The sequence below is a fragment of the Myotis yumanensis genome, unplaced genomic scaffold (assembly GCF_028538775.1).
Source record: "Myotis yumanensis isolate MYYU_CA2020_CCGP unplaced genomic scaffold, mMyoYum1.0.hap1 SCAF_7, whole genome shotgun sequence".
In the NCBI taxonomy this organism is placed as follows: Eukaryota; Metazoa; Chordata; class Mammalia; order Chiroptera; family Vespertilionidae; genus Myotis; species Myotis yumanensis.
This window is the reverse complement of record NW_027223758.1, coordinates 11,160,103-11,184,242: the sequence shown is the minus strand read 5'-3', so window position 1 is coordinate 11,184,242 and position 24,140 is coordinate 11,160,103. Positions and strand designations below refer to the sequence as shown.

The 24,140-nt window shown below is 50.6% G+C and overlaps 1 protein-coding gene across 2 annotated transcripts in view; it reads right to left on the bottom strand.

Moving 5' to 3' along the window:
* NFATC2 (nuclear factor of activated T cells 2) overlaps positions 1 to 24,140 on the bottom strand; it is a 140,232-nt gene that overhangs the window by 21,593 nt on the left and 94,499 nt on the right. For both annotated transcript variants that reach the window (XM_070419758.1, XM_070419759.1), the window contains exons 7-9: positions 22,367 to 22,422; positions 21,846 to 21,972; positions 18,866 to 19,552 (exon numbers count right to left, since the gene is read on the bottom strand). In XM_070419758.1, coding sequence (XP_070275859.1) covers positions 18,866 to 19,552; positions 21,846 to 21,972; positions 22,367 to 22,422 — 870 coding nt within the window. The remainder of the gene's footprint in view (positions 1 to 18,865; positions 19,553 to 21,845; positions 21,973 to 22,366; positions 22,423 to 24,140) is intronic.

The following is a 24,140-nucleotide window of genomic DNA, read 5'->3' as shown; positions in this document are numbered from 1 at the left end:
TCCAGTAAACCAGGGCTCAGGGAGCTGCAGGGACTTGCTCAGAGTCACACAGCCAGCAGGTGGCTGAGCCAGGATTTAAATGCAGCCAGCGAGTCCAGGGTGCAGACTTAAACCCACTCTTCCCGCTCTCCTGCCTTGCCAATCAATGCTGGTAAAGACAGAAGCTTTTTGGCCTAAAATGGTCAGAGTTAACCGCTGAAGTTCAAGGAGAAGCTGATTAGGCCAAATTATTTCTCCTGCCCACACTAGCTGCTGGCTGTTCCTCTGCGCGCGCGCACACACACACACACAGACACACACACACGGCCACATTGCAGACCACAATGCAAGTTACTAAATCAATGCTCTGTCTTGTTTTCTGCCTGGCACATAGTAGGCACTCAGCAAATGTGGTGAGAGGAACTGACTGAAGTGCAAGAAATTGGGGCCAGGATGCCAAACTTTACCAACACAGAAATGAGAGTTGCCAAGTCTGTGTGACAACAGCCCATCCCCTTCCTCCCTAAAGGACCTGCTGGCAGGAACAGTCCCTCTTGGAATTCAAAGCACCCATGGGAGGGACCCCAACCTTATCAGCCCCTCCCCTTCCAACGGGGTTACCTCAAACAGGTGCCTTCCTTCCTGCCCCTCTGCCAACACCGGCCACACAGAGGGACCTGAGAGGCAGACAGCTCCCCGGGGCTTCCTCTAGAGCAGCGGTTCTCAACCTTGGCTGCACATTAGAATCACCTGGGAATCTCTTTAAAATCCTGATTTCTGGGCCTCATCCTCTGGAAATTCTGTTTCTTTGTTATGGGGTGGGGCCACAACATTGGTAACAAAGAAACAGAATTTCCGGAGGGTGAGGCCCAGAAATCAGGATTTTAAAAAGATTCCTAGGCGATTCTAATGTGCAGCCAAGGTTGAGAACCACTGCTCTAGCGGCTGAGTCTAGGAAACTCTCCAGGGTAGGCCTGGCCATAGTCAGAGACAGAGCTCCCTTGGGGTGAGTCCCGGGACCCAAGCTCTGGCATCAAACAGCTGGGGGTGCGGGTGGGGGGGGGGGGCCATGACCAAAGGGGTGACAACTGCTAAAGGGGCAAAAGTGCATCCCAGAACCTTCTCCCTAATGAGAGCTGGGAGCCAGCTTGGAGGAGCAGGCAGCCCGTTCTCTGAAAGGAGTCGGGGGTGGGCAGGAGGAGGGCGTGCCAGCTCCTGGCTGAGGCCTGACTCTCTCAGAAGCCTGGCAGCTTGGAAAACACAGGCCGGGTTGGTTCTCCACCCCCAGAAACGCCTGGACCACAGCAGGAGGGAGACCCCGCTGGCAAGGCCTGGGATGCAAACACTGTGTTGTTTACAGAGCGAAGCCGGCCAGCTCGGTGCCCACTCCCAGGAGTCCCTAGCCTCCACTGCTCTCCACGGGCTGGGCCCACAGGGACTCTGTCTTCAGGAGCAGCAGGGAGCTGGAAGGCAGCAGCCAGAACAGGAGCGGGGGGGGGGGGGGGGGGGGTGCCAGCTGTGGCCTGAAAAGGCAACGCAAGCTCGCAGGGCTCCCTGCAAAAGGAGACTTCTGGGTCCAAGGTGAGCCCGCGCCAAGCACAACAGAATGACAGGGGAGGAGGAGGAGAAGCAGAACGAAGCCCCAGAGCACCGAGCGGAGTTGAGTGCTGCCCTGCTCCCCGGCAGCCTGCTCCTGGGCTTGCACAACCGTTTCCATGGCGTTTGGTTTTGCTGTCACAACAACCTCAGGATGGCCGGGCCCTGGGCAGTGCTGCTGGCTGGCGGCGAGGAATTGATTTTTCTTGTGGGCCCCGTGGCCAGCGCGTTTTTTGAGGGCCCACCCCAGCCTGGTCTTCGGCTTCGGCCTCCAGTCCGAGGCCTGGAGAGCATGGCCTTGAGAGGGAGCCCAGGCGCCCTGTGGGAGCCTCCCGCACCCTTCAGATGGGGATGTGTCCTTCCTTGACACTGTCCCTGTGACCCCGCAAAGTCCCTGCGGACATTCTAAGTGCCCAGCACTTTCACTTTTGGCAACTCTAGGCCAGATCATGCCAAGCAGCTCACAGGCCCCACTGCTCACAGTAAATGTCATCTAAATGTTGCTATAAAGGTTGAAGGGACTGGCTGACATTTTATGTTTGTAGGCGTTTCTTTAAACACTATCACCTCAATTTTGCAATTCTCTTCCTGGAGTTAGCAGTTTATCCCTGTACCCCCACACCCATACCCTGTGTCTCTCAAGCGTTTTTCCAGGCCATTTGAAAAGCTCACAGTCCTAGATCCTAAAGCTGACCTGCTGAGGCCTGAATTCTAGGCTCAGGATACAGGCAGTCTCTCTAGGTTTAATATGTTATCAAACCTTGCTAGTAGGCTCTATAGGGTATTACTGATACTCTCGAACTCCCTTCTCCAAAAAAAAAACCACACAACAACAAACAAAAACAAAAACCCACAAACAAAACAAAACAGAACAAAAAACGACATAAATAACATCTACAATTTTACTCACTGGCTGTGTGACTTTGGGCCAGTTACTTAACCTCTCTGGGCTATAGTTTCCTCATCTATAAAATGGTGATAACAACAGTACTTGCCCCGTGGGGCTGTTATGGGGATTAAATGAATTGAAACAGCGAAGTCTTAGGAGAGTGCCACCTAAGTATTAGCTATTATTCTTGTTAAAAATCATTATTGATGTCCTGTGATGATGAATAGGTTTAGCTTATTTAAACCCCAGGCGGTATATGATCTGCATTTCATCCTTAGGTAGTCATGCAAACCCACAGAGCGTTGGTGAGCATCTTGTGTGCAGGGAGCCGCACCAGGCTTTGATCAAAGGGGCACATGGGCACATGTTGGCAAGAACCTACTATGTGCAAAGTCAGCCCAGGGGCACAGGCGGCACAGACGAGTCAGAGACATCAGTCCTTGTCCCAGCGAGTTGAACTTGAAGCAGGGGAGGAAAAAAATAGATAGAAACACCTGAAAGGCGTATGTGAGAAACGACCACTTTGAAAAAGCACATGTCCAGCCCTCAGAGGAGGAGAAAGGCCCTCTGGCTGCCGAGAGCAGAGAGCTTGTCAGAGCCTCGGAACGCTGGTCCGATTTCAAAAGGCACGAGAGGGAGAATATGGCGCTCCAGGTGCGGGTGGAGGCAAAGGCTCAGAGGCAAGACCCTCTCCGCACAGCTGCACGTCACTCTCCTTTCCCCGCGGAGAGGGTGGGAAAAGGCAATCACATCCACATGGTGGGAGACACACCCCGAAGCAGAAATAAAAGCTTTTTTCCCTAAATCCTCATTTTTTTATGCTAGCCTCTATGGCCATTTCAAGGATCTGAAACATGTCCTTTTCAAAAAAAATATTTTAAATAATATGTGCATATGACAAAGAAGCAAAGGAAATTTAAAAAGTATAGAAACACAGACAGGAAAAGGAGCCCTTCCACTCCTGTCCACAGCTGCTCAGGACTCCCTGGTGTGGCTGTGTTTTATGAACATTTAGGTTGCTGCTGGTACAGACAAGACTGCGATCCACATCCCGCACCCCACACTCAGGGGGTGCCTGCATGGCCAGCCAGGGTTCTGAGCAGAGGGCCTCAGCCTGGAACTGGTGAGAAGTTACTGAATAAACATCACATCCCAAATGTGGAGACACCCTGGACAGATGCAGATGACGCCAAGGAAGGGGTAAAGCTGACCGGCACTCTCTGTGGTGAGCTTGCTATGTGGCTCACTCTGTTAGACACACTTTCCAGGTACCATTTCATTTCAACCGGAAGCACTGCTATTCTCCCCATTTTACAGGTGGGGACATTGAGGTCACAGACATTAAGTAACTTGCCTAAGGCCACGCCCCCACATTCCTTAGGCAGCTGTACAGAGAAGGGAGATGGGAAGAGAGCAGTGGGACTAGGAGTCTACGGTAGCACCAGCTGAATCTGAGGTTCCTGGGGGCAACCAGAAGGGGCTTTGGGAGTGAAAGCCCATTTTCTGGAGTCTCATCAGACAGAGGGGGTGAAAGGGCCTAAAATAAGTGCTCCGTTCTGTTTACGATCACATCCAGATCACCTTCTCCCACACACGCCTCTAACAGCTCAGCCTGCGGGCCTCTAGCTCTGGGACCGAGGCAGACACTCCCTCTCAGCCTGACTTTATGACTGTGACTCGGGATGATAGTCTCTGCCTCCCGAAGGTGCTCATTAAGGGGGAGGGACCGTTGTTATGTTATAATTAGTTCCCGCACTTGCTGGCCTGGCAAACATACCCCCTACGCTGCAACCCTCCACCTGCTGGCAGCTTCCCTTCCCTCCCGGAATCCAATCCAAACCTCTCGCGGTGGCCTGTGAGGCCTCCGTGGTCTGGCCTGCCCTCAAAACCTCCCTGCCACTCACTCCTGGTCATACTCAGCGACACCAGACCTCACTCTGTCCCTTCACACAGGCTTCTTCCCAGCTCTGGCCTTTTGCAAATGCTGTTCCCTCTGCCTGGAATTCCCTCCTCTACCTCCTCCTTCAGGTCTCGGATCCAGGTAACCGCCCCTACCCTCACCTTGTTTATTTTATTCAGAGCCCTGAGCCCGTCTGGAATTCTTATCATGTATTGGTTGACTCCTGATTAACTTTTCCCCCTAAAGAGCTTTGTCATGGGAGGGGCCTCACCTACAGGATTCACTGCTGTGTCCCAGCACCTGGCACGAAGCCCCAGCGCACAGTAGGTGCACAGTGAACATCTGTTCTAAGAAGGAATGTGTGAACCGGCACCAGGTGATTCGGAGCAAACCAGGAAGGCAAGGTGTCCAGAAAGGAAGTCCCCCGAAGCAAGCAGCTCGCCGAGGCCACGCGAAAGGAGGCCGCATCCACACCGCCAGCCCTCCCGTGTTTGTGGGGCAGCTGACAACCTATGGATCACTTTGCTCAAGCGCCTAACCCCAGGCCACCAGCAAGGAGCAAGCAACTTGAGGCTCCAAGTCCAGCTTCCTTTGACAACGACACATGGACATCTTTTCACTCCGAAGCCTCTGTCTGGGACACTCGCCAGGGAATACACTGTGCACAGCAAGAAACTAGCTTCTGGTGGCTTCACACGTGCAGAGAGTTCGAAGAATTCTCCAGTCTACAGATCACAGGCCTTTTTCTGGAGCAGACACCTGCCCCACTCCCCAGAAATCATCTAGTTCAGTCAACACTCAAGGTTATAAAGCTGTTCTTCTCACCAGAATCAGGCACCAAGTCCTTCAGAACAGTGGTTCTTAACCGGTGGCAATTCTTCCCCCCAGGAGACAGTTGGGGATATCTGGAGACAAATCTGGTTGTCACAACTGGGGTGGAGGGTGCTACTGGCATCTAGCAGGTGGAGGCCAGAGATGCTGCCAAACAGCCTACAGTGCACAGCACAGCCTGCGTGACAGAATTCTCCGGCCCCAAATGTCAATTGTGCTGCGGCTGAGAAACCCTGCTTCAGGCAAAAGGTATTAAGAAAATGTGTGGGTTTCCTGAACTGAACCTGAATTTGAGGAGAATCAGCAATAACTGACCACTTAAGGCCATATATATATATGTGTGTGTGTGTGTGTGTGTGTGTGTGTATGTGTATGTGTGTGTGTGTGTGTGTATGTATATATATATATATATATATATATATCTGCTTGTTTGGTAAGCTAGGAGGCAAGCTCCATGACTGCAGGGACCTCACCTGTTTCATGTACCACTGTGTCCCCAGGACCCAAAACTTATACTTGGCACTTGGGATGCATTGGATAAATATTTGTGGGATAAAGAAACTCCTACAACTATTAAAGAATACAAAATAGCCAACCTCCTTTTGGGCTATTTTCCCATTATGATCATGCTTCCTATGCAGAGACCCAAATCCATTCTCCCTGTCTCCCATGAGAACAGGTCTTTAGTCTGCACACTGTTGGGTAATGTACATATATAAACTACATTTCCCAGCCTCCTTTGCAGCTCAGTGTGATCACATGATAAGGTTCTGGCCAATGGGGTATCAGATGATGAGATATGTGTGATTATACCCTTATAGGGCAGCAGCATGCCCTCCTTCCTCCTGTCCAGGAGCCAATCTAGACAGTGCAGATGAAGGCGCCACCCTAAGAATGGTGGAACGATAAGACAGAAAGAGCCTCATCTTGGCACCATGGGGCCAGTATACCAGACCTGGACTCTTATGCCTATACTGTTAAATAAGAAATAAATCACTTATCTTGTGTAAGATACTGTTACTTTGGGTTTCAGTTAGAGTAGCCCCCTACATCTTAATACATAACTCCCCGCTGCTCTGCAAACTCCAACTATAGTTAAATCACACTTAAAGATTCCTTGATGATACGAATATACATTTAGATTTCTCCCTGAAGCCTCCAAATATCTAAGTGCATTGCTAAGCCAGTGGAAAGAAAGAGGAAGTCATAGAATTTAGATTCAACCAATGATAAGGACAAAAGGAACTATAAACAAAAGTCCATTAAAATCTTAAAACATCAATTATGCTTAAGTCTATGAGTTCATTATGGCACCAACAAAATAAAAACCCTAATTGATCACCATTGGGGGATGTTAATGAACCAGCCCATTATTTTAAAAACTGGTAAATAAAGAGGAAGAATCAAGTATTCATTCTGCTTTTTCTATATGAATTCTGCCATTGTTGGTGAAGGGAAGTCTCTCTTTATAGAAGTTTTCCAGCTAGCAAAAGAGGAAGGGAAGATAGAATTAGAATAGAATATCACCATTTTGCAATTAATGCACCATTGAATTAATGGAAGTAGGCACTGACTATGAACAGACATCACCCAGAGAGGTAGCCTGACGCCCTGTACTACCTGACAGGGGACGCCACCACCTGTGAGGCAGTCTGGCCCAGACAACTGAGTCTGAGATAGTTAAGCCTCTAGACCAGCAATCTTCAACCTTTCTCATCTCACGGCACACATAAACTAATTACTAAAACTCTGTGACACACACACATAAACAAAAAAAACCATTACATTTTTTGCTGATCTGACAAAAAATAGGTATAATTTTGATTCATTCACACCAGCTGACTATTATTGTGTTGGCTGTTGTCTTTTTTTTATTTGACAATCTAAGGGAAAAGAGGTCAGTGCCCCTGACTAAATACACAGGTATTGCACGTTTTAAAAATTCTTGTGGCACACGGGGTGAAAATCACTGCTCTGGAATCAACTTCCAATTTACAGGACACACACAGAGAACCATGGTCAACCTCATCATGGGACTAAGTGGTAAAAGCCAGCGTGAGGAATTTTACAGGATAAACAACCTGGTTTCTTCAACACATAAACTGCAAAATGATCTCAATAGTGATGAAACAAAAGAAAGGTTATGCTGTTTAATCCAGAGGGCGCACCTCCAGGTTAAAACAAACTCAGAAACCAAGGCATCTATGTGTAATGTGTGGGCCTGGTCTGAATCCTGATTCAAACTCTAAGATAGTAAGAATAAAACAAAGAAGAAAAAGTCTTGAATATATGTATGAGACAATCATACATGGAAGTTCAAACTGGACATCTCATGGGATACCCAGTTCCATGGGTAGTTTAAATACTGAATATTTCTTGATGTTAAGGAATTTTAATTAAGTTTCATGCATGCTCATAGTATTATAGTATTTTCAGAATCCCTTTTTTTAGAGATACATACTATCTTACACACGAAATGTCATTTTTGATAGCTAAGATTTTGGATGTCTAGGATTTGCTTCGAAATATGACTGAAATGGAGGTGACAGATGATGTGGGTATAGAAAAAAAGAGATTGGCCATGAGTTGGCAACAGTTGAAGCTGGGTGGTGGGCACATGGGTACATTATGCTTCTCTCTATTTATATATATTCAAAATATTTCATAGTAAAAGGTTTTTATAAATCTTACTCCTGTCCCTAAGGAGTGGGGAGGAAGGAAGGTAGAAGGAGATAGTACTTCCAGAGCTTCCACTGCGTGCCTGGTGCTGGCTTAGACGGCTCGGATCTGAGTGACACTTCCAGGAGAGGTCACAAATGCTGATGCCTAACAGGTCCAGATAGAAACCCTGACTGTGTGAGGTCAGCCAAGCACAAGGGGAACGACAGTGTGAGCATGATGGTAAGTAACAACGGACACACCATCCATCTCGGAGGCCAGAGGGAGTGTGGGGACAAGGCCAAGTACATGCTCTGCATGAAGGAAGTGGTTTCTACTCAGGCCCGGCCCTGACTTTGACTCCTGGTGGCCTCTAGGCAGAACGTGGGCCCCAAGACAGCCAGATCCTTGCCTTTTCCAAGGAAAGCCGGAAATCTGTATTTTTATGTGCGATCTCTTGGTTTTTAAACATTGGCACCTAATCCAAATATTTTTGAAAATAATGTGTGGGCCAAACTAAATATCTGCAGGCTAAACGCAGCCGATGGAACACCCACTGGCCACCCCTGCTCCAAGCACTGAAGCCGACCACAACTCAATCCATCTGTAAGAAGCGGAGAGGGTGCATTAATCAACTTGAGGTCAATTCTTTTTTAGGCATCCAATAAAGCCGAGGATTCAAAAGGCACCACCAACTTCCAGCAATCTATAAGAACCGGCTGCTGAACGTTTCAAACGAGTCCTCCACGTCGTCGGCTTATGCAACAGAACCTCCACTCTGTCTAGAGTTTTGGAAACCAGTCCCGGGACGGTGGAACTAACGGGCTTCAGATGAAACCCAGTTGTTGGTGTGCAGAATGCCTGGGACTGAAGTCCACACCTCCTGCAACAGACAACGCCATCATAAAGCCCGCTGTAAAATGACCGGGGGGCCTCCACTTCGGTGCCTGGCCACAGATCCGGTTTCGTGGCAGTTTAAAGGGATGAGGCAGATGTCCCCCTGAAACCTGAAGGACTCCTTCAAATTCCAGTCTCACTTTGCCTCTGGCTTCACCCAGAGAAAGACTTGACATCCTGGATGGGCAAAACAGCCCCAGCCGGCCTTCACAGACGCAGCCTCCGCTTAGCCAGATGCCAGGTCAGTAACACATTAAAGAGGTGTCAAGAATGCAGGGAGAAGAGCCAGAGAAATGGTTTCATCATTCCCCAAGAACAAAGCCCCTCTTTTTTTTTCTGAAAAGGTAGAAAGTAAAAGAAAAATCCATACTAAAAATCAAGTTAAATAGGTCCAGGGCAAGAAAAGTCCCAAACAATACTCAAAGGTGAAAAAAGGCATCCAATCCACAATTCTATGGAATAGAATTAAACCAGGACTATTTCATAAAAGATGGATTTTTTTTTCTGGAAAAATAAAGCTTCACTGTTTATCCAAAATGGGTTTCTGGATGGGGGAGAAGGTAGGGAGCATAGAGAACAATCCGTGGTGAAGTAAGGAAGGTCTGACTCCCTGTCCGCCATCTACTTCATCGCTTCAAATAACTGAATTGCCTTTCCCATTCTACTTTTCTAAAGAGGAAACCATTACAGCCAGAATCGATATTGGGAAGTTACACATTTTTTACGTAACTTTGGGTCAATTCTTTTGTAGGAAGTCTTGTGGGCCATGGCCGGGACGAGTGAGGACCCGTCACAATTACAGTCCTGCACCCACTTGCGCGTCACCCTGAACAAGCAATGTCTCCGGCTCATCCAGGTGGCTCACTAAGGAAGGGAGTGGCGGCACGTCTGCGCTCTGTGCTTGTAAGAATGAAAGTACAGAAGGGCCTTTAAGGAAGGTCTGGATGCTGACCGACCATGGATCTTCCCCCTATTCCTTCACAAGATACTCACTTGTTACCACAAGAGAACAACCTCATCTGGAGGGGTGGGGAGTGGGGGGGGGGGGGGGGGGCATTGAATGCAGCGCACATGACTCAGAAGAGTTAAAAGCACAGGTTTCGGTGCCTGACTGTGGGGCCATCAGATGACACCATGTGATGTCTTTCTGGATCCTCTTTATGGGCCCTGCCTGCTCTTTGTGGCTCAGATGCTGCTCTGGAATGAGGGCTGAGTGGACAGCAAGTCTGAGAATGGACTTTCTTGTGGTTTGGTAGCTTCTGACCTCAAAATGCAAGAGCACATTCCTTCGGAAACATCTGCTTTGCAGAGTTTTAAAAGATGGCTGAGCATTTATGGGTCTGGAGTCAGCTGGAAGGGGCGCCTTTCGGTTACATAAGCCAGCAGCACCGAGCACAGGCGCGTGGGAGGGAAGGGCAGCCGCGAGGCACGACTAGAAAGCAAGGCTCTTTCAAGAGTTTGGGCAAAAGGAAGACGCCCCTGGAGAAGGATCGGTGTCCTGACAGTCACTCCTGGGAGAGGGACAAGGGCCGGCTATGAGGCCAGTTAAGTCATCTTCAAGCAGCAGCTCTTGCAAATTCCATGGGCTCCTCTCTAGGCAAGCAGTTTTCTGGACTTTGAATTTTCTGGTAACTCTAAATACCCTTTGCTGAATTAACAAAACACAGCCCCGCAGGGTAATAAGGACAGAAGCGGAGAGCCAGCCTCGGGGCTCTTCAAAGCCCAGCTCTGCCAGGCATCTGCTCACAAGTGCCTACAGCAGCTCTACATCGTGCACTCACAAGAGGGGGTACAGGCATTTAAATATATAAAATAAATATCAAAAATATAAATCTTTGTTTTTCTATGGTTGCAAATATCAAAAAATTTCTATATGTGACACGGCACCAGAGGTAAGTTAGGGTTTTTCAAAATGCTGACATGCCGAGCTCAAAAGGTTCGCCATCACTGGCCTAGACTCTGCGTGGCCCTCAGCAGCAGCCAGGCTGTATCGGGCTCTGCATGCCTCGCCAAACAGGAGCTGCTTTGTCACCGGCTTGCCGTGGGCACTGAGCGGCCCCAGTGAAAGATTCCTGACCCGCCGAACAAAGCCTGCTGGTCCCAGAATGTTCTCCCCTCCTCGGTTCCCTTCCCGCTTCCCGCACGTCGGAGGGTGCGTCCTTCTGTCCTTTCTTCCCTGGCCTGTTTCTCACGCACGAGCACATCCAGCTTCTGGGCAAAGAGCCTTTTCAAAGGGCACCCTGGTCCCTCTGCCAAGAGCACAACCAGCAACACTTGGGCCACTGGTCCAAGATCTGTCAGGGGACACACTCTCTGCACGTCCCAGCGGTCCCTGGGCCACAGCGTCATCTCCCTCGTGCCGGTTCACATCCCGCGGGGCTGCAAGGAAGCGTGGGAGGGAGCGGGGCCTGTGCTCTGGGGCGTTGGAAGACACGGAGCATGAAGGGGCGTGGTCCCCATCTCCAAAGGCCAGAAAAGCCAATTTTTTAATTCTCCTATAAAAATATATTTTGCCCTAACCTATTTGGCTCAATGGACAGAGCGTCGGCCTGCAGACTCAAGGGTCCCAGGTTCGATTCCAGTCAAGGGCATGTACCTTGGTTGCAGTTGCGGGCACATCCCCAGTAGGGAGTGTGCAGGAGGCAGCTGATCGATGTTTCTCTCTCATCGATGTTTCTAACTCTCTATCCCTCTCCCTTCCTCTCTGTAAAAAAAATCAATAAAATATATAAATATATATATATATTTAAAAATTTTGAGCCACATCCTTCATGAAGTCAATGAAATTCATAAACAAATACATATAGTAGCCAGCATGTATCAAGGGTTACTTTGTGCCAAGCACTGTTCTAAGCATGTGACACAGTCTCTCATTTCACGCTCTTCGCAGCCCCTGAAGGAGGAGCTAAATCACCTCCACTGTACGGATGGGGAAGCAGAGGCACGGCAAGGCGAGTAACCTGCCCAGTGTCACAGGTGGTGGGGGGGGGGGGGGGGGCTGACACTTCCTGCCAGTCTGTTATGTCTTAGGGACACGTGATGAGAAAATACTGAGAACGGAGGCAAGGGGAAGATCAAAACAAAACCAGAGAAAAAGAGAGCTCGCATCGGGCCAGGCCACTGCACTGCACGTGTTTTATGCCGAGGTCGGGACCTCTGCTCTGAGTCCCTGCCGGCCCGAGGCAGCCAGCCACATCCATGGGAATTCCCGGTGGTGTGGTCAGCCCTTCCCACTGCGCCCAGTGGCCTCTTCCAGGGATGGAGAGCTCTCCACGGCCGCCCACCTTCCCTGGGCACTCAGTGGTGTGCATCTACCCTCTGGTTCTTCCACTGGCGGGAAGAACACGGCATCGGGGAAGGGAAACGGATTGTTCTGACCCCAAGGTGAACAGATGCCTCTTCGCTGCCTGAAAGCCAGCCCCTGGGAGCCTCGGAGCAGCCCTTCTCTGGGGCACTTTCCTACTTACTTTTCACAGAGTGTCCTTGTCCAATAAGAACGCTCAGTCTTGCCTAGCCAGAGTGCTCAGTTGGTTGAGCATCATCTTGTGCACTGAAGGGTTGCCAGTTCAATCCCCGGTCAGGGCACATATGGAAGGCAGCAATGTTCCTCCCTCCCTCCCTCCCTCTTCCTCTCTCTAAGCATATCCTTGGGTGAGGATTAAAATAATAATAATAATTTTAAAAGCCCAAAGTCTTTAAATGGCCGAAATAAAGGTAAAGTCCAGAGAAGGTGCCATGAGAAACGTGAAGAGAAGTAGGGCTCTTACGGTCATCATGGTATTAATTGTGGAACATCTTTGAGGAGCCTTATGTCCTTGGCTGGCAACTCCAAGTTCAGACCTGAATGCATCTTTGGCAGTTTGAGTATTTGAGCAGGAGATACAGTTTTCATGGGTGAGAAGACAGGGGCCCAGAGATGTTAGGTAGGTAGCCCAAGCAAGGGTTAGAGCAACTCACACCCAAACAGCTTGCTGCTCCCTGGGTCTGCTGCCCGGATCCCCCATAACGAGGCATGTTCCTCAGACATGAGGGCAGGTCCCAAGGTCAGAAGATATAAAGTGAACTACACTTAAAACCACGTGGCATGACTCCCATGCACTGCCGTGGGTACACACGCTGGCACAATGACGCCTGGCCTTCCGTGTGGGCACCAAAGGAAGAGTTCACAGTACTCACAGAAGTTTTATTCATAAAACTGGAAACAACCCAATTGTCCATTAACAGGAATGAATGTGGAGATTGTAGGATGTTCCCTCAATGGAATAATTCACGACAATGAAATGGATGAACCTCAATGATGCCTGACAATATCGCCGGGTCACACAGCTCGCGGTGGATGGAGGAGCTTCCTGCATGACCTCTGTTTGTGCACAAAGGCAGAGACTCTCGGTGGTGAGCAGGCAGGTATGGCCTCGTCCGTGAGGGGGGCAAAGGGGATCTAAGGGCAGGGGGGACTTCTTGGTGCTAACAAAATTCTACATCATGCGTGGTCCAGGGGGTAATTATGTGGTCGCCCACCTGGTGAAATTCAGAGTATTCTATTGATTTCTGAATATGCATATGTTTTAATATTTAAATATAGAGAAAATATTCAAATTTGTTCAATGTAGTTCAGTGACTAATTTTTAAGAAGTTCATATAAGGAATTGAAAAGATTAAAAAAAACATACAGACAGGTATTTGCTCTTCCTACACATATAAACACACACACACACACACACACACACACTCTCTCCCTCTGCCATCCTTACAAGTCACTGGCAGAGGCTCAGGCTGTCACTGAGACCACATCCTTCTCCCCAAGACATTTCCAGGAAGGAACTGAGGGCATCCTTTGAGTCCCAGGCCTCACCTCTATCCCCTGGTCCATGTCTGTCTCGAGGCTTCTGGTGTGAGCTCGCTACTCCAGAGCCTGTGGTGAGATGGCCCGATAGCCTGAGAACCCTGCTTCTTTAGAGGGTGTGGCACCAGCAGCACCAGCAGAAGTCCCACTGGGTCCCTGTCCCCCAGGGCCCTGCACAGCACAAACCCTCCTACCTGCTCCATCGAGGCACCTGGGCAAAGGCACAGCTGCCCTTTGTTCTGGGCGACAGCAGTGGCAAGAACTACCTGTGGGTGGACCCACGGTGGCAACTGCAGTGACATCTGAAATGGCCACGCCAGTGAAAGGGTGTGCCGCCCCTTGTAGAATGCACCGCCCTCCAGCACAGTCCTGGGCAGGACTCAAGCTGCCCACCTGGCTTAGTCTAGAATGAAATAAATCCCTTCTTTCCCAAGTCTTGCCTCCCTAGAGAGCATTTTCCAAATGCAGCCAGAGCGATCTTTACAAAGGGTAAATCAAATCACACGGGGCTGCAGCCCCAAACCCGCCAACGCTAGCACACTCCTCTGACCTCCTAGCCTCCCCTGGGGCTGTTCCCTTTCCCTAAAACACCCTTCCCTCCCATCTTCCCCAAGCACACCTCCTCAGAGTGGCCTTGCTGTGCACTTGGTCTGAGGGGCCAGCACCACCCTATCCAGCCACACCTAGCCTTGCGTAATTTCCCTCACGACTTCTATCGCCATCTGAAATACGCTTAGTTACCACCTTACATGCTCTACCAAAAACAAAACAAAAAAAATACCCCGTGAGAGCAAGAATTTCCCTTGACTTGTTCACCATTGTATCCCTGAGTTCCAGAACAGTGCAGGGCACAGAGAAGGCAGCCAGTAGATAAATATGTGTTGGGGAGAAGCAGGGGGTAGGAGGTGGGGCTAAGGACAGGGAGGGGATGGAGGGAGGAAGGGGCTGAGGAAAGAATCTACCCACAGGATCCTGTGACGGCTAGGAGCTGGTGGTATTTCCCAGGTGCAACCAGCAGCTACATTTAGAAGAAGGCACTCCTTCCAGAAGGGATGAGAGAGCAGGGAAGAGAGCAAGTGTGTGCACGGAACACACATTCCAGAACTAAGCAAAGGTGCCTGAGTTGGAGTGGACAGAGGAGCAGAGGAGAGAGGGAGAGAGCACCCATGCTGCCCTGGAATATCACTTATTTCACTAGTTTAAAAAGAAGACTTCTTGAAAACGTCTCCAGCCCTTGGAGTGGAGAAAGTAGAAGTGGCATTTTGGAGTTCCAAGAAAAAGCGGAGCCCAGACAGACAGCGTCTGTGTGCAGGAATGCAGTCGGGGAGAGGAGAGAGAGATGAAAAGCAGACGGACACAGGGCAGCCAGGTGGACACCCGGCCCAGACTCTGGACCGTGAGCAAAGGGCCAGGAAAAGATAACCAAACTCTGGGCTTCCTGGGCTCGCAGCCAGGGGCGTGGTCAACGTCTATGTTACCAGTTTTCATTTGGGCCCCGTTCGCTGGTGACCCCTTCCTTTACCATCTGTGGAACCGTCCCTGGACCCTCGAAACATGAATCCCAGCTCTCACCAAGTTTCCAAGGAGAGTCTGCTCTGCCAAAACCCTGAGGCTATGGCCCCTGAGAACGACCGACAAGCTGGAAGCACGCTGTGCGGGAGCTGGTGCGGCCAGGTACGTATTTGGGGGACGATCCCTTTGGAGCAACCAATGACAAGGACAGAAAGGGACCTGGAAAACCTAGCTGTCTCCCAACCAGACTAGAGAAATAAGCCAGGAATTTCAGTTCACCTGTGAGCAATAAACGCAAAACAACAAACTGAGCAGTCTGAGTCCCCTCCCACACAGCCAGCAGTGGGATCTGAGAATGTTCCACGGCTGCCAGGCCTGTGAGAGGGATCTGATAGTCCAGCAATTAGGAGTCAAGACTGCACCTAGCTCTGCCTGGTGGCTATAGGGCGGTGCAGTTAGGGCTTACCACTGGGTACAACCAGCCACATGAGAACCCTCCCTCCCCCAATGGAGGATCCTGCGTGGACAGAGCCTTGGGGACAATGCTGGTCAAGCAGTGAACATCTAACCAGCAGCCACACTGCTGCCCTTTGGGGGCCCAGGAACGTGAAGCCCAAGAACTGAGAAGCCTGCATGTGGCATATGGGATGGGCAATTCTGGGCGTTAAATTCTGAGGTTCCTTCAGGTCCTTTCTCCCGAATGTGGGGGGAGGGACTGCCCCACGCCTGTGTGGGGCACCACGCCAGGGCTCCATCCACACAGGGTCCGGCATGCTGGGAGCAGGACTCCTGGAGTCCTATGCTCTCTTCTCTGTGGTCGACCATTTGGAAAGTGCCACGTCCCCTTATTTTAGAGATGTATAACGTCCACTAGTGCAGTAAAGGCTCTGACAAGTCCCGCAGTATATGAGTTTTTTAAAAAAAAAACTTGGTGTAAATGAGCTTTTTTAGCTTTTAAAGTACAGCATAGGGAATACAGTTAGTAATCTATAATAATAAAAGCATAATATGCAAATTGACCAAATGGCCCAACAGTAGAACGACCATCCTGACGACCATGCTATGACACGGATGACCATGGTATGACATGCACTGGATCCAGGCCAGCCAAGGCTGGTGCAATGTGATTGGTTGGGGGGCCGCCATCACCCCACAATTGCCCTGCAGAGGGAGGCCCAGGCTACTGACTGGTGGGTGGATCAATGGGGGAGGGGAGGAACTCCACAATTGCCACAAAGAGGGAGGCCCAGGCCACCCTCTGCAGGGCGATCAATCGGGGGTGGAGGGCTCTGGGGAACCAGGGTGTGTGGTGGCTGATGCGGGCAGCACCAGCCCAAGGCGGGGGGCAGGGCCAGGGCTGCAAAGGCCTACCCTTGCGTGAATTTTTGTGCGCCGGGCCTCTAGTATTGTAATAATTGTGTATGGCGCCTGGTGGGTACTTGAAATATTGGGGCGATCACTATGTAAAGCGCAGGACTGTCTGACCACTATGCTGTACACCTGAACCTCACACAAAACAATACCCAATGTCAACTGTCACTGAATTATAAAATTCAAATTAAAAATAAAAAAGCCATGGAACCCTCGCATCAGAGGATGCCTCCTCCAACCCCATGGAGCCAGGCTGTGCAGAACGTGCTTAGGCAAAGGCTCCGTCAGGGGAAGCGATTTCACCACACTCAGCTCTCCGAGACGTACTTGGGCCGGACATGCTGCTGACCTGCCAGAGCCCCCTCTCACCATGACTTTGAACCTGCCTGTGTCCATAAAGACACCCAGGAGGCCTGAGGAGACGTCCCTTCCCAGCCGCTTTCTCTACAGCATAGGCTTCTGGGAAAACGGGAAGCTCCGCTGTGATGGACACGCAAAGGTGACTGCTGACCACCTCAGGCCCCGTGGATCTCGGTGGGTCACAGAGAGCCAGGGACAGACGGACTCACTCCTGCTCCTGCCCGAGACACTCACTATTTGTCTGTAATGTGGGGTGACAGACAGGGTGGGAGGGGCCGGCACATGTCTCGGTCCGGACACTGAGCCAACGCCGGACACAGAGTCAGCTGGGGAAAGTTACCCGCCCTGTTCAGGCACTCATTTATTTATAAAGCACATCAGCCCTGATAAACACATGGAGAGAGGTCTGGTTACAGCCGCATTTCACTTATCCGCTCGCCATGGGCATTTGTATCATTTGCACTTTCTACATGAGGATCGCCTTTGAAATTAGATAAACCAGAAGTTTATCTTAGCCATCTCGGGTGTACACTGTTCGAGAATGCATCGCACGTGGATCTGCCCTTCAAAACCGAGCCCAGTGACCCTAACTCAACCTGTGCTTGATTATTCCGGATTAGACGGATCAATGATTAATGCAGCAAAACCTGGAGGTCAACACATGGTGCAGCCTGACCCTACACATTCTAAGTGGCCCTAGAGCTCTTTGCTTGAAGCATCTGGGGGGAGTTTTTGATGGATAGTTTTACTAGAGAGAAGACATGGAAACCACCCCAGATAACCCAGATCACCAAAACTTTGCATAAAGTAAAAGTCAGTCTCTCGTCAGCACCCAAAAATTCCTGCACTCACGTGTCTGATATTTTGTGCCTGGTCTCTATGAGAACTCCTGCGGCCACTTAGAGCTTTCTGCCTTCCTTCCTACTCCTCGGCTGGGTTTCTGAGAATCAATTTTCCTAAATAATTGAGGTCTCGGGGTGTATCAGATGCTACTATCTCTAATGTGTGAGGCTGGAGCTGTGGGTGGCAGCCAGTGATACAGTGGGGCCTTGACTTACGAGTGTCCGGACTAACGAGTTTTCTGAGATACCAGCTGTCTCTCGGCCAATTTTTTGCATTGAGTTGACAGAGTAATTTGAGTTAACAAGCTCCTTAACGAGCTCGGTCTTGGAACGAATTAAACTCGTAAGTCAAGGCCCCACTGTACTGATTTTCCTTCTCCCATTAAGAAACCCAAACCACCCGTTTTCCCGTTTCTGGGGTCCCCATGGGAAGGCTGCTCTGCCTGCCCCGCCCTCTCCGTCCTTCAGGGGCACCTGGCTGGTCCCAGGTGAGTGTCACGTACACAGCCACTCCAACTCGATCCTCTCCAGCTGGGCCCCTGCCAATGTGCTCGGGCACCTACAGGCTCACACAAAGCCGCCTCTGCACTTGTCCTTGGCCCGACCACAACGGAAGCGCACGGCTCCCCTCCCATCAATGCGCTTCTCTGTTCCACCAGCACGGGGCACAGATGCCCGCGGCCTGCCCGCAAGCCCCCATTCATGCTCCCTCCTCACAGAGCCACTTGGCAGTGAACTTCTCCTTTCTTTTCTCTGCCCCCCCAAATACACAAAAGAGGGTTATAAAGCGGGGGTTTTTTCCTCTACAGGAATAAGAGATTAGCTTTCCTTCCTTTCTGTTTTCCTACCCTTGGTCTAAATTTGGCAAATGGAAAGTGAGTGGAAGCAGTTAAACTGACCCAGTTCATGGCCCCGGGATGCTCCTGCAGCCAGAACATTTGCTCTTTCTCGTACGATGGCAGTAGGGGGGGCATCTAAAACCCCTAACACCGCCCCCCCCCCCAATTCCTGCTGGGAAATGATTCATGCAGAGGCTTAGGTGAGGCATAAGGGCCTCTTATCCAATCCCTTAAGTTTCAGAAGGGACACCAGGCCCAAGGGGTAAAGGAAGATGCTCAGGCCATAGGTGAACTGGGGGACGCTCGGGGCACCGTCCTCAGGGGCAATAAGGAAAACGAGCATCTTACCGTCATCCAAGTAGGTCTGATCCAAGTTCTGTTCCTGTTTAATTGTCACTCCTGCAGGTAATACTTCCTTTTGGTCACTGACCGGGGGTCCGTTTTTGGCGGCTCTTTGGCTTGTGGCATTCTGCTGCTGAATGACCGTGGGGTAGGATCCCGGGCTCAGCCTCTGACCTTGACTGACGGGGGGTGGGCCGGGCCTGGCCGTGCCGGGTGCGAAATTCTCGCAGTACATGATGTGCTGGAACTCCTGGTTGCTTCCGCAGCGCAGCTGCTGGTTGGTAGGTGAGTAGTGGATCACCGGCGAGGCCTGCTGGTTGGCGGGAGAGGAGTGCAGCAGGGCCGGGCTTTGGCCCTGGGAGCCGGCATGCACCAGCACGGAGCGGTGGGCATCGAGGGACAGGGGTGTGGCCATGAGGGCTGGCTGCTGGTAGCCCAGCAGGCTGGGGCTCAGGCTCTTGCTCCGTTGGTACAGGACAGCCGCTGGGTTCTGCTGCTGGTAGCGGGCATCTGGGGATGAGAGCCCCGAGCGGAATTGCTGGCAGGGAGCCATGGTGGCTACGAGGCAGGAGGGGGACTCGGCCACCCTGGGGTGCTGTGGGTAGTAAGGCTGGCTCCCCAGGCCCCCGTGGGCGGGACTGCAGATCAAGGTGGGGTCATATTCATCCGTGGGCTCTGTCTTGATGGCTGGGACTGTGAGAAAAGCACACGGGGTGCACCATTCTTAGTAAGCCGCAGGTGTGCACAGAGGATCAGTGGACAGAGGTTGGGCACATGGCCTTGGGAGTCCGAATGGGTGTGTGAAATAGTTTGGCTCTGACATTTGTTAGCCTCAGGCAAGAGGCTCCCTGTGCAATGGTCTTAAGTCAGAAACCTAACCCCGGGTGATGATTATGAACCACAGGTCTTTCCAGTGGTGGAAAGGTGGTCTGTGAATAGCAAGGGGCTCAGCCTGGGATGTCTGCAGCCTTTTTCCCCAGGAGCAGAGCTCAAAGGAGAATGTTTGGTTTAAAATAATGCTGTCCCTCCTCCCTCTGCCTACCAGTTCCAGCCCCTTCCCTTCTCGCTGTCCTTCATAATACTCATCACTCATCAGAACACTGACATATTCTGTAGACGTGCCTTCTTATCTGAACACCCCCACTGGACAGTCAGCTCCTCAAAAGGAGATTTTGGGGGGGGGGGCTGGGGAGCAGGTGGAGAGGAGAGTTGTCTGTTTTGTTCAATGCTGGGTCCCTAGCACCTAAGACACTACCTGGAACTTAACTGACACTCAGATATTTTCTGGACAAGAAATGACCAAGCGGTGACTGTCGGCCTCCTTAGCTCTACAGTGTTTTGGGGGAATGAGACCTGCTGGCTTGGGCCTGTTTCTCCATCTGTTACTTGGCAGCCACAGGCACTTACCTGGTGGGGTTATTGAGAGGATTAAATGAGCTGTGTGTGCAGGGTACTCAGCACAGGGACTGGCATGCAGTAAGTGCTCCATGCCTGCTGTTGTTGCTATCGTTATTATTATTGCTGCTGCTGATAGTGGTGCTGTGGTTACTGTCCACACCTCTCTCCCCACCTAGCAGCGTCACCAGAATGTGTCCTTCTCCGACATCCAACCCCAGAGCTGAGGAATCAGCTTTCTTAGCACTGGAGTAAATGAACTGGTGACAGGACAGTAATCAAAGTGGGGCCCCCTCCCCCGTGTTGGGGGTTGGAGGAGGCAAGGAGGTTCAGCCCTTAAAGCAAGCACACAGCTCTGACACCAACCACAGAAACCATTCCTCAAGATGCCATTCAAAGGCCACCATCTCAATCCTGGACCCCTGGGGACCAAGTTCTCACTGGGACCACGCTCAGACAGGTGCACGCCAACCAGGCCCAGGGCGGCCTCACCTCCACACATGAGAGGTGAGAACCCATAAAACGTAACGGAAAACCTCTATGTGAGCAGGATGGTGGTGATGCAGTCTACAGCCCTCCCAGGGACCGTCTCCACTGTTCCAGGTCCCATTAGGACATCGCCACTCACGGCATGTCACGTCAGTCCTGGGCTGGGGCCCCATAAACCCGTGGATACACCTCGCCAGAGCCCCCTCTCCCCAAGGCCAAGCTCTCAGCACCGGCCCTCGGGTTCATGCTTTCAGCAACCCAGAGTCTCCCTGGGAAACTATTACAGAACAGAAATTACACCCTGGGTGACAGTCTAGACCAGCGGTCGCCAACCGGTGGTCCACGGACACTGGTGGTCCGTGAGGTCTGAAAGGTTGGCGACTGCTGGTCTAGATGGTAGGTTTCCCATTCTGGGAAGGTGCCTAGGGGGCCTGTCTCAAGCCTTGGGAAGCTTCAAGCCTGTTTCTGCAGGCCCCTCCTCATCTGATGTGTCAATAATATCAATATCACTTCCATCTAAGTCCCCTCTGTTAGGGCATCGGCTCCTCCAGGGCAGGGCTTTTTATCTGTGTGTTCACTGCTGTGTGTCAAGCTCAGAACAGTACCTGCCCTCAGATATTTTTTGGATGAATGAATGAATGAACAATGGCACTTGTCACCCCTCCTGGGATTACTTTGTGGGAATGAGACCTCCTGGACTGGCCACAGGGTTACCACCCACAGTGGGGTCAACGAGAGATTCCATGGGTTTTAGGGCACAGTCACCTCTACCCCTATCATGATCAAATCTAAGGCAGGGACAGGAGTCACCAGCTTTGCAACCTTGTGCTGAGCAAGCCCTCACACGCCTCTCCCCATCCCGCCCTCCCAAAGGAAATATTAACACCACCAACAGCTCACAGCGCTGCTGCCAGTTTGCCGTGCTGAGCACTTCCTGTGCACCTGACTCCTGCAACTCTTTAAGGAAGGCGCCGTTTGCTAGGTGAGGAAACCGGGCTGGTTGCACCACCAGCCCGAGGTCCCCCAGCCGGCAGCACACACCAGGGTCTTCACCCACACACTCATGCTGCCTCCCCACAGGGGCCTTCGGGGAGGCTCCCACCTGGGTGATAGGTAAAATGCTGAGGCTGACTTCGTTTTCTCTTCCCGTTGATGACGTAGAAGTTCACCTTCACCGACGTGCGGACGTGCTTGTTCCGGTACTCGGGGATCTCAACAAAAAGCATGTTCTGGAAGGAAGGGGTTGTCATTAACTTCACGGCGGCAACATCTAAATTCCCATCCAAGGCCCCAAGCGCGTGGAGCCAGCCCATCTCCCTGAGTCATGGCACGTGGCATACGTTTACAGGTGAAATGCTATTGAAGGGGAATTTGACTTGTCAGCCTCGGCAAAGAAAGAACTGCCACTTACTCTATCGAAGAATAGTAAGATGTCACCGTTACAAATCAGCGGCCTGGTGCTCATGGAACGTTTAGTTAATTCGTCAATTCAATACCTACTGCGTGGCTGTTAGGTCCAAAGCCCTGGGACTTTGGTGCAGGAAAGGAAAAGGGAGGAAAGAGGACCCGAGGGAGGTGGGCAGGACACGGTCAGGGCGTTCGGTCCTCTCGCCCAGTGCTTACAGGCTGGCTCTTGTCTTTATCCACGGTGGCCTCCATCTCCCAGATCTGCTGCCCATCTGGAAAAATCCAAGGATGACAGACTCTGAAGGAACTATTAGAAACCAAAGACTTAAGACAAAAACTCACCCAAGCCTCTTTATCTTGGTTTTTGTATGATATCATTTCAGTATGGCGTACATGTGTGTTTGTGGAACGGATGTATAGATGTACACATATGTATTTTACTTGTCATATATGTATTTTTCTTTTTGCAAAGGAAACCCATAGTGACAATAGAAAACTGGGCGACAGCCTAGCTGGTTTGGCTCAGTGGATAGAGCATCAGCCTGCAGATTGAAGGGTCCCAGGTTCGATTCCAATCAAGGGCACATGCCCCTGTTGCAGGCTTGATCCCCGATAGGGGACTTGCAGGAGGCAGCCAATCAATAATTCTCTATCATCACTGCTGTTTCTCTCTCTCCCTCTCCCTTACTCTCTCTGAAATCAATAAAAACATATATTTTTAAAATATATATTATATATATATATTTTTTTTAAATATATTTTATTGATTTTTTACAGAGAGGAAGGGAGAGAGATAGAGAGTTAGAAACATCGATGAGAGAGAAACATCGATCAGCTGCCTCCTGCACACCTCCCACTGGGGACGTGCCCGAAACCCAGGCACATGCCCCTGACCGGAATCGAACCTGGGACCCCTCAGTCCGCAAGCCGACGCTCTATCCACTGAGCCAAACCGGTTTCGGCTATTTTTAAAATATATTATATTATATATAAATATATATATTTTTTAAAAAGAATATATTTTTAAAAAAGAAAGAAAACTGGGCGGCAATAAAAAATAAGGGGGGAAAACTGCCTATCATCCCATCACCGTTATCCATTTCTCCACATCTGAATGCATATGTATATTTTATTCTTTCAAAATAAAAGTAGTATTGTTACACATTATACTTTACTCTATGCTTTGTTCCACCAAAGACTAATTCCAAGATGTCCACTGCAGACCACTGGCTGTCCCAGACATCCCTTCCTGGTTGTCTGAGAACACAGGTGGCTCACACCGTCTGTCCTAAGATGTCCTGGCTTATGAGTCACCGGAGAGAATGGAAACATAGGATCCCACCCTCCACGGTTCAGTCAACAGTCAGCCTGGATCCCACAGGCTCATTGCAGCAGCTGATGAGCGGTTTTGCTCAATAGTAATCTCCTCCCCTGAAGCACAGCACTAGCTCCCTCCCCACTTTGGGGCCAAGAAGCCAGGCCAAACAAAACTCTGCATTTGCAAATAATAGATTTCTTTTACTGACCACCTACATTGGCCGTTGGGCAGCTTTTGGCTCCAACAAATCATTTCCACCAGTGTTTCCAGGGTGTTTTGTGGAACACTGGCTCTGAAGATTATTAAATGGGTTTACGAGAATGGGAAACAAATTCTACCAGCTAATAAGCATTTGGGAAATGCCGAGTCTACGGACCCAAGAGAAATGGGAGGGAGCCCTTCTCCCTAAATGTCACCCTTCCCTCCTTGTCTGGTGGGCGTGTGTAAATAAACTCCACCCACCAACAGTCATAGATTCTAGTGCACGGCTGCTTGAGGGTTCCCTTAGAAATGACCAGCCCAGCACCATCGGATGGGGAAAGGGAGGCCTGAGAAGGAAGAGGGCCGTCCCAAGGCATGCAGTGGACAGCTGTCACCGTCCTAAGGAGCTACTGGCACATCCAGTAACAAAGGAGATGCTCTCAGGGAGAAAAGCTCCAGGCTATTGAGCAG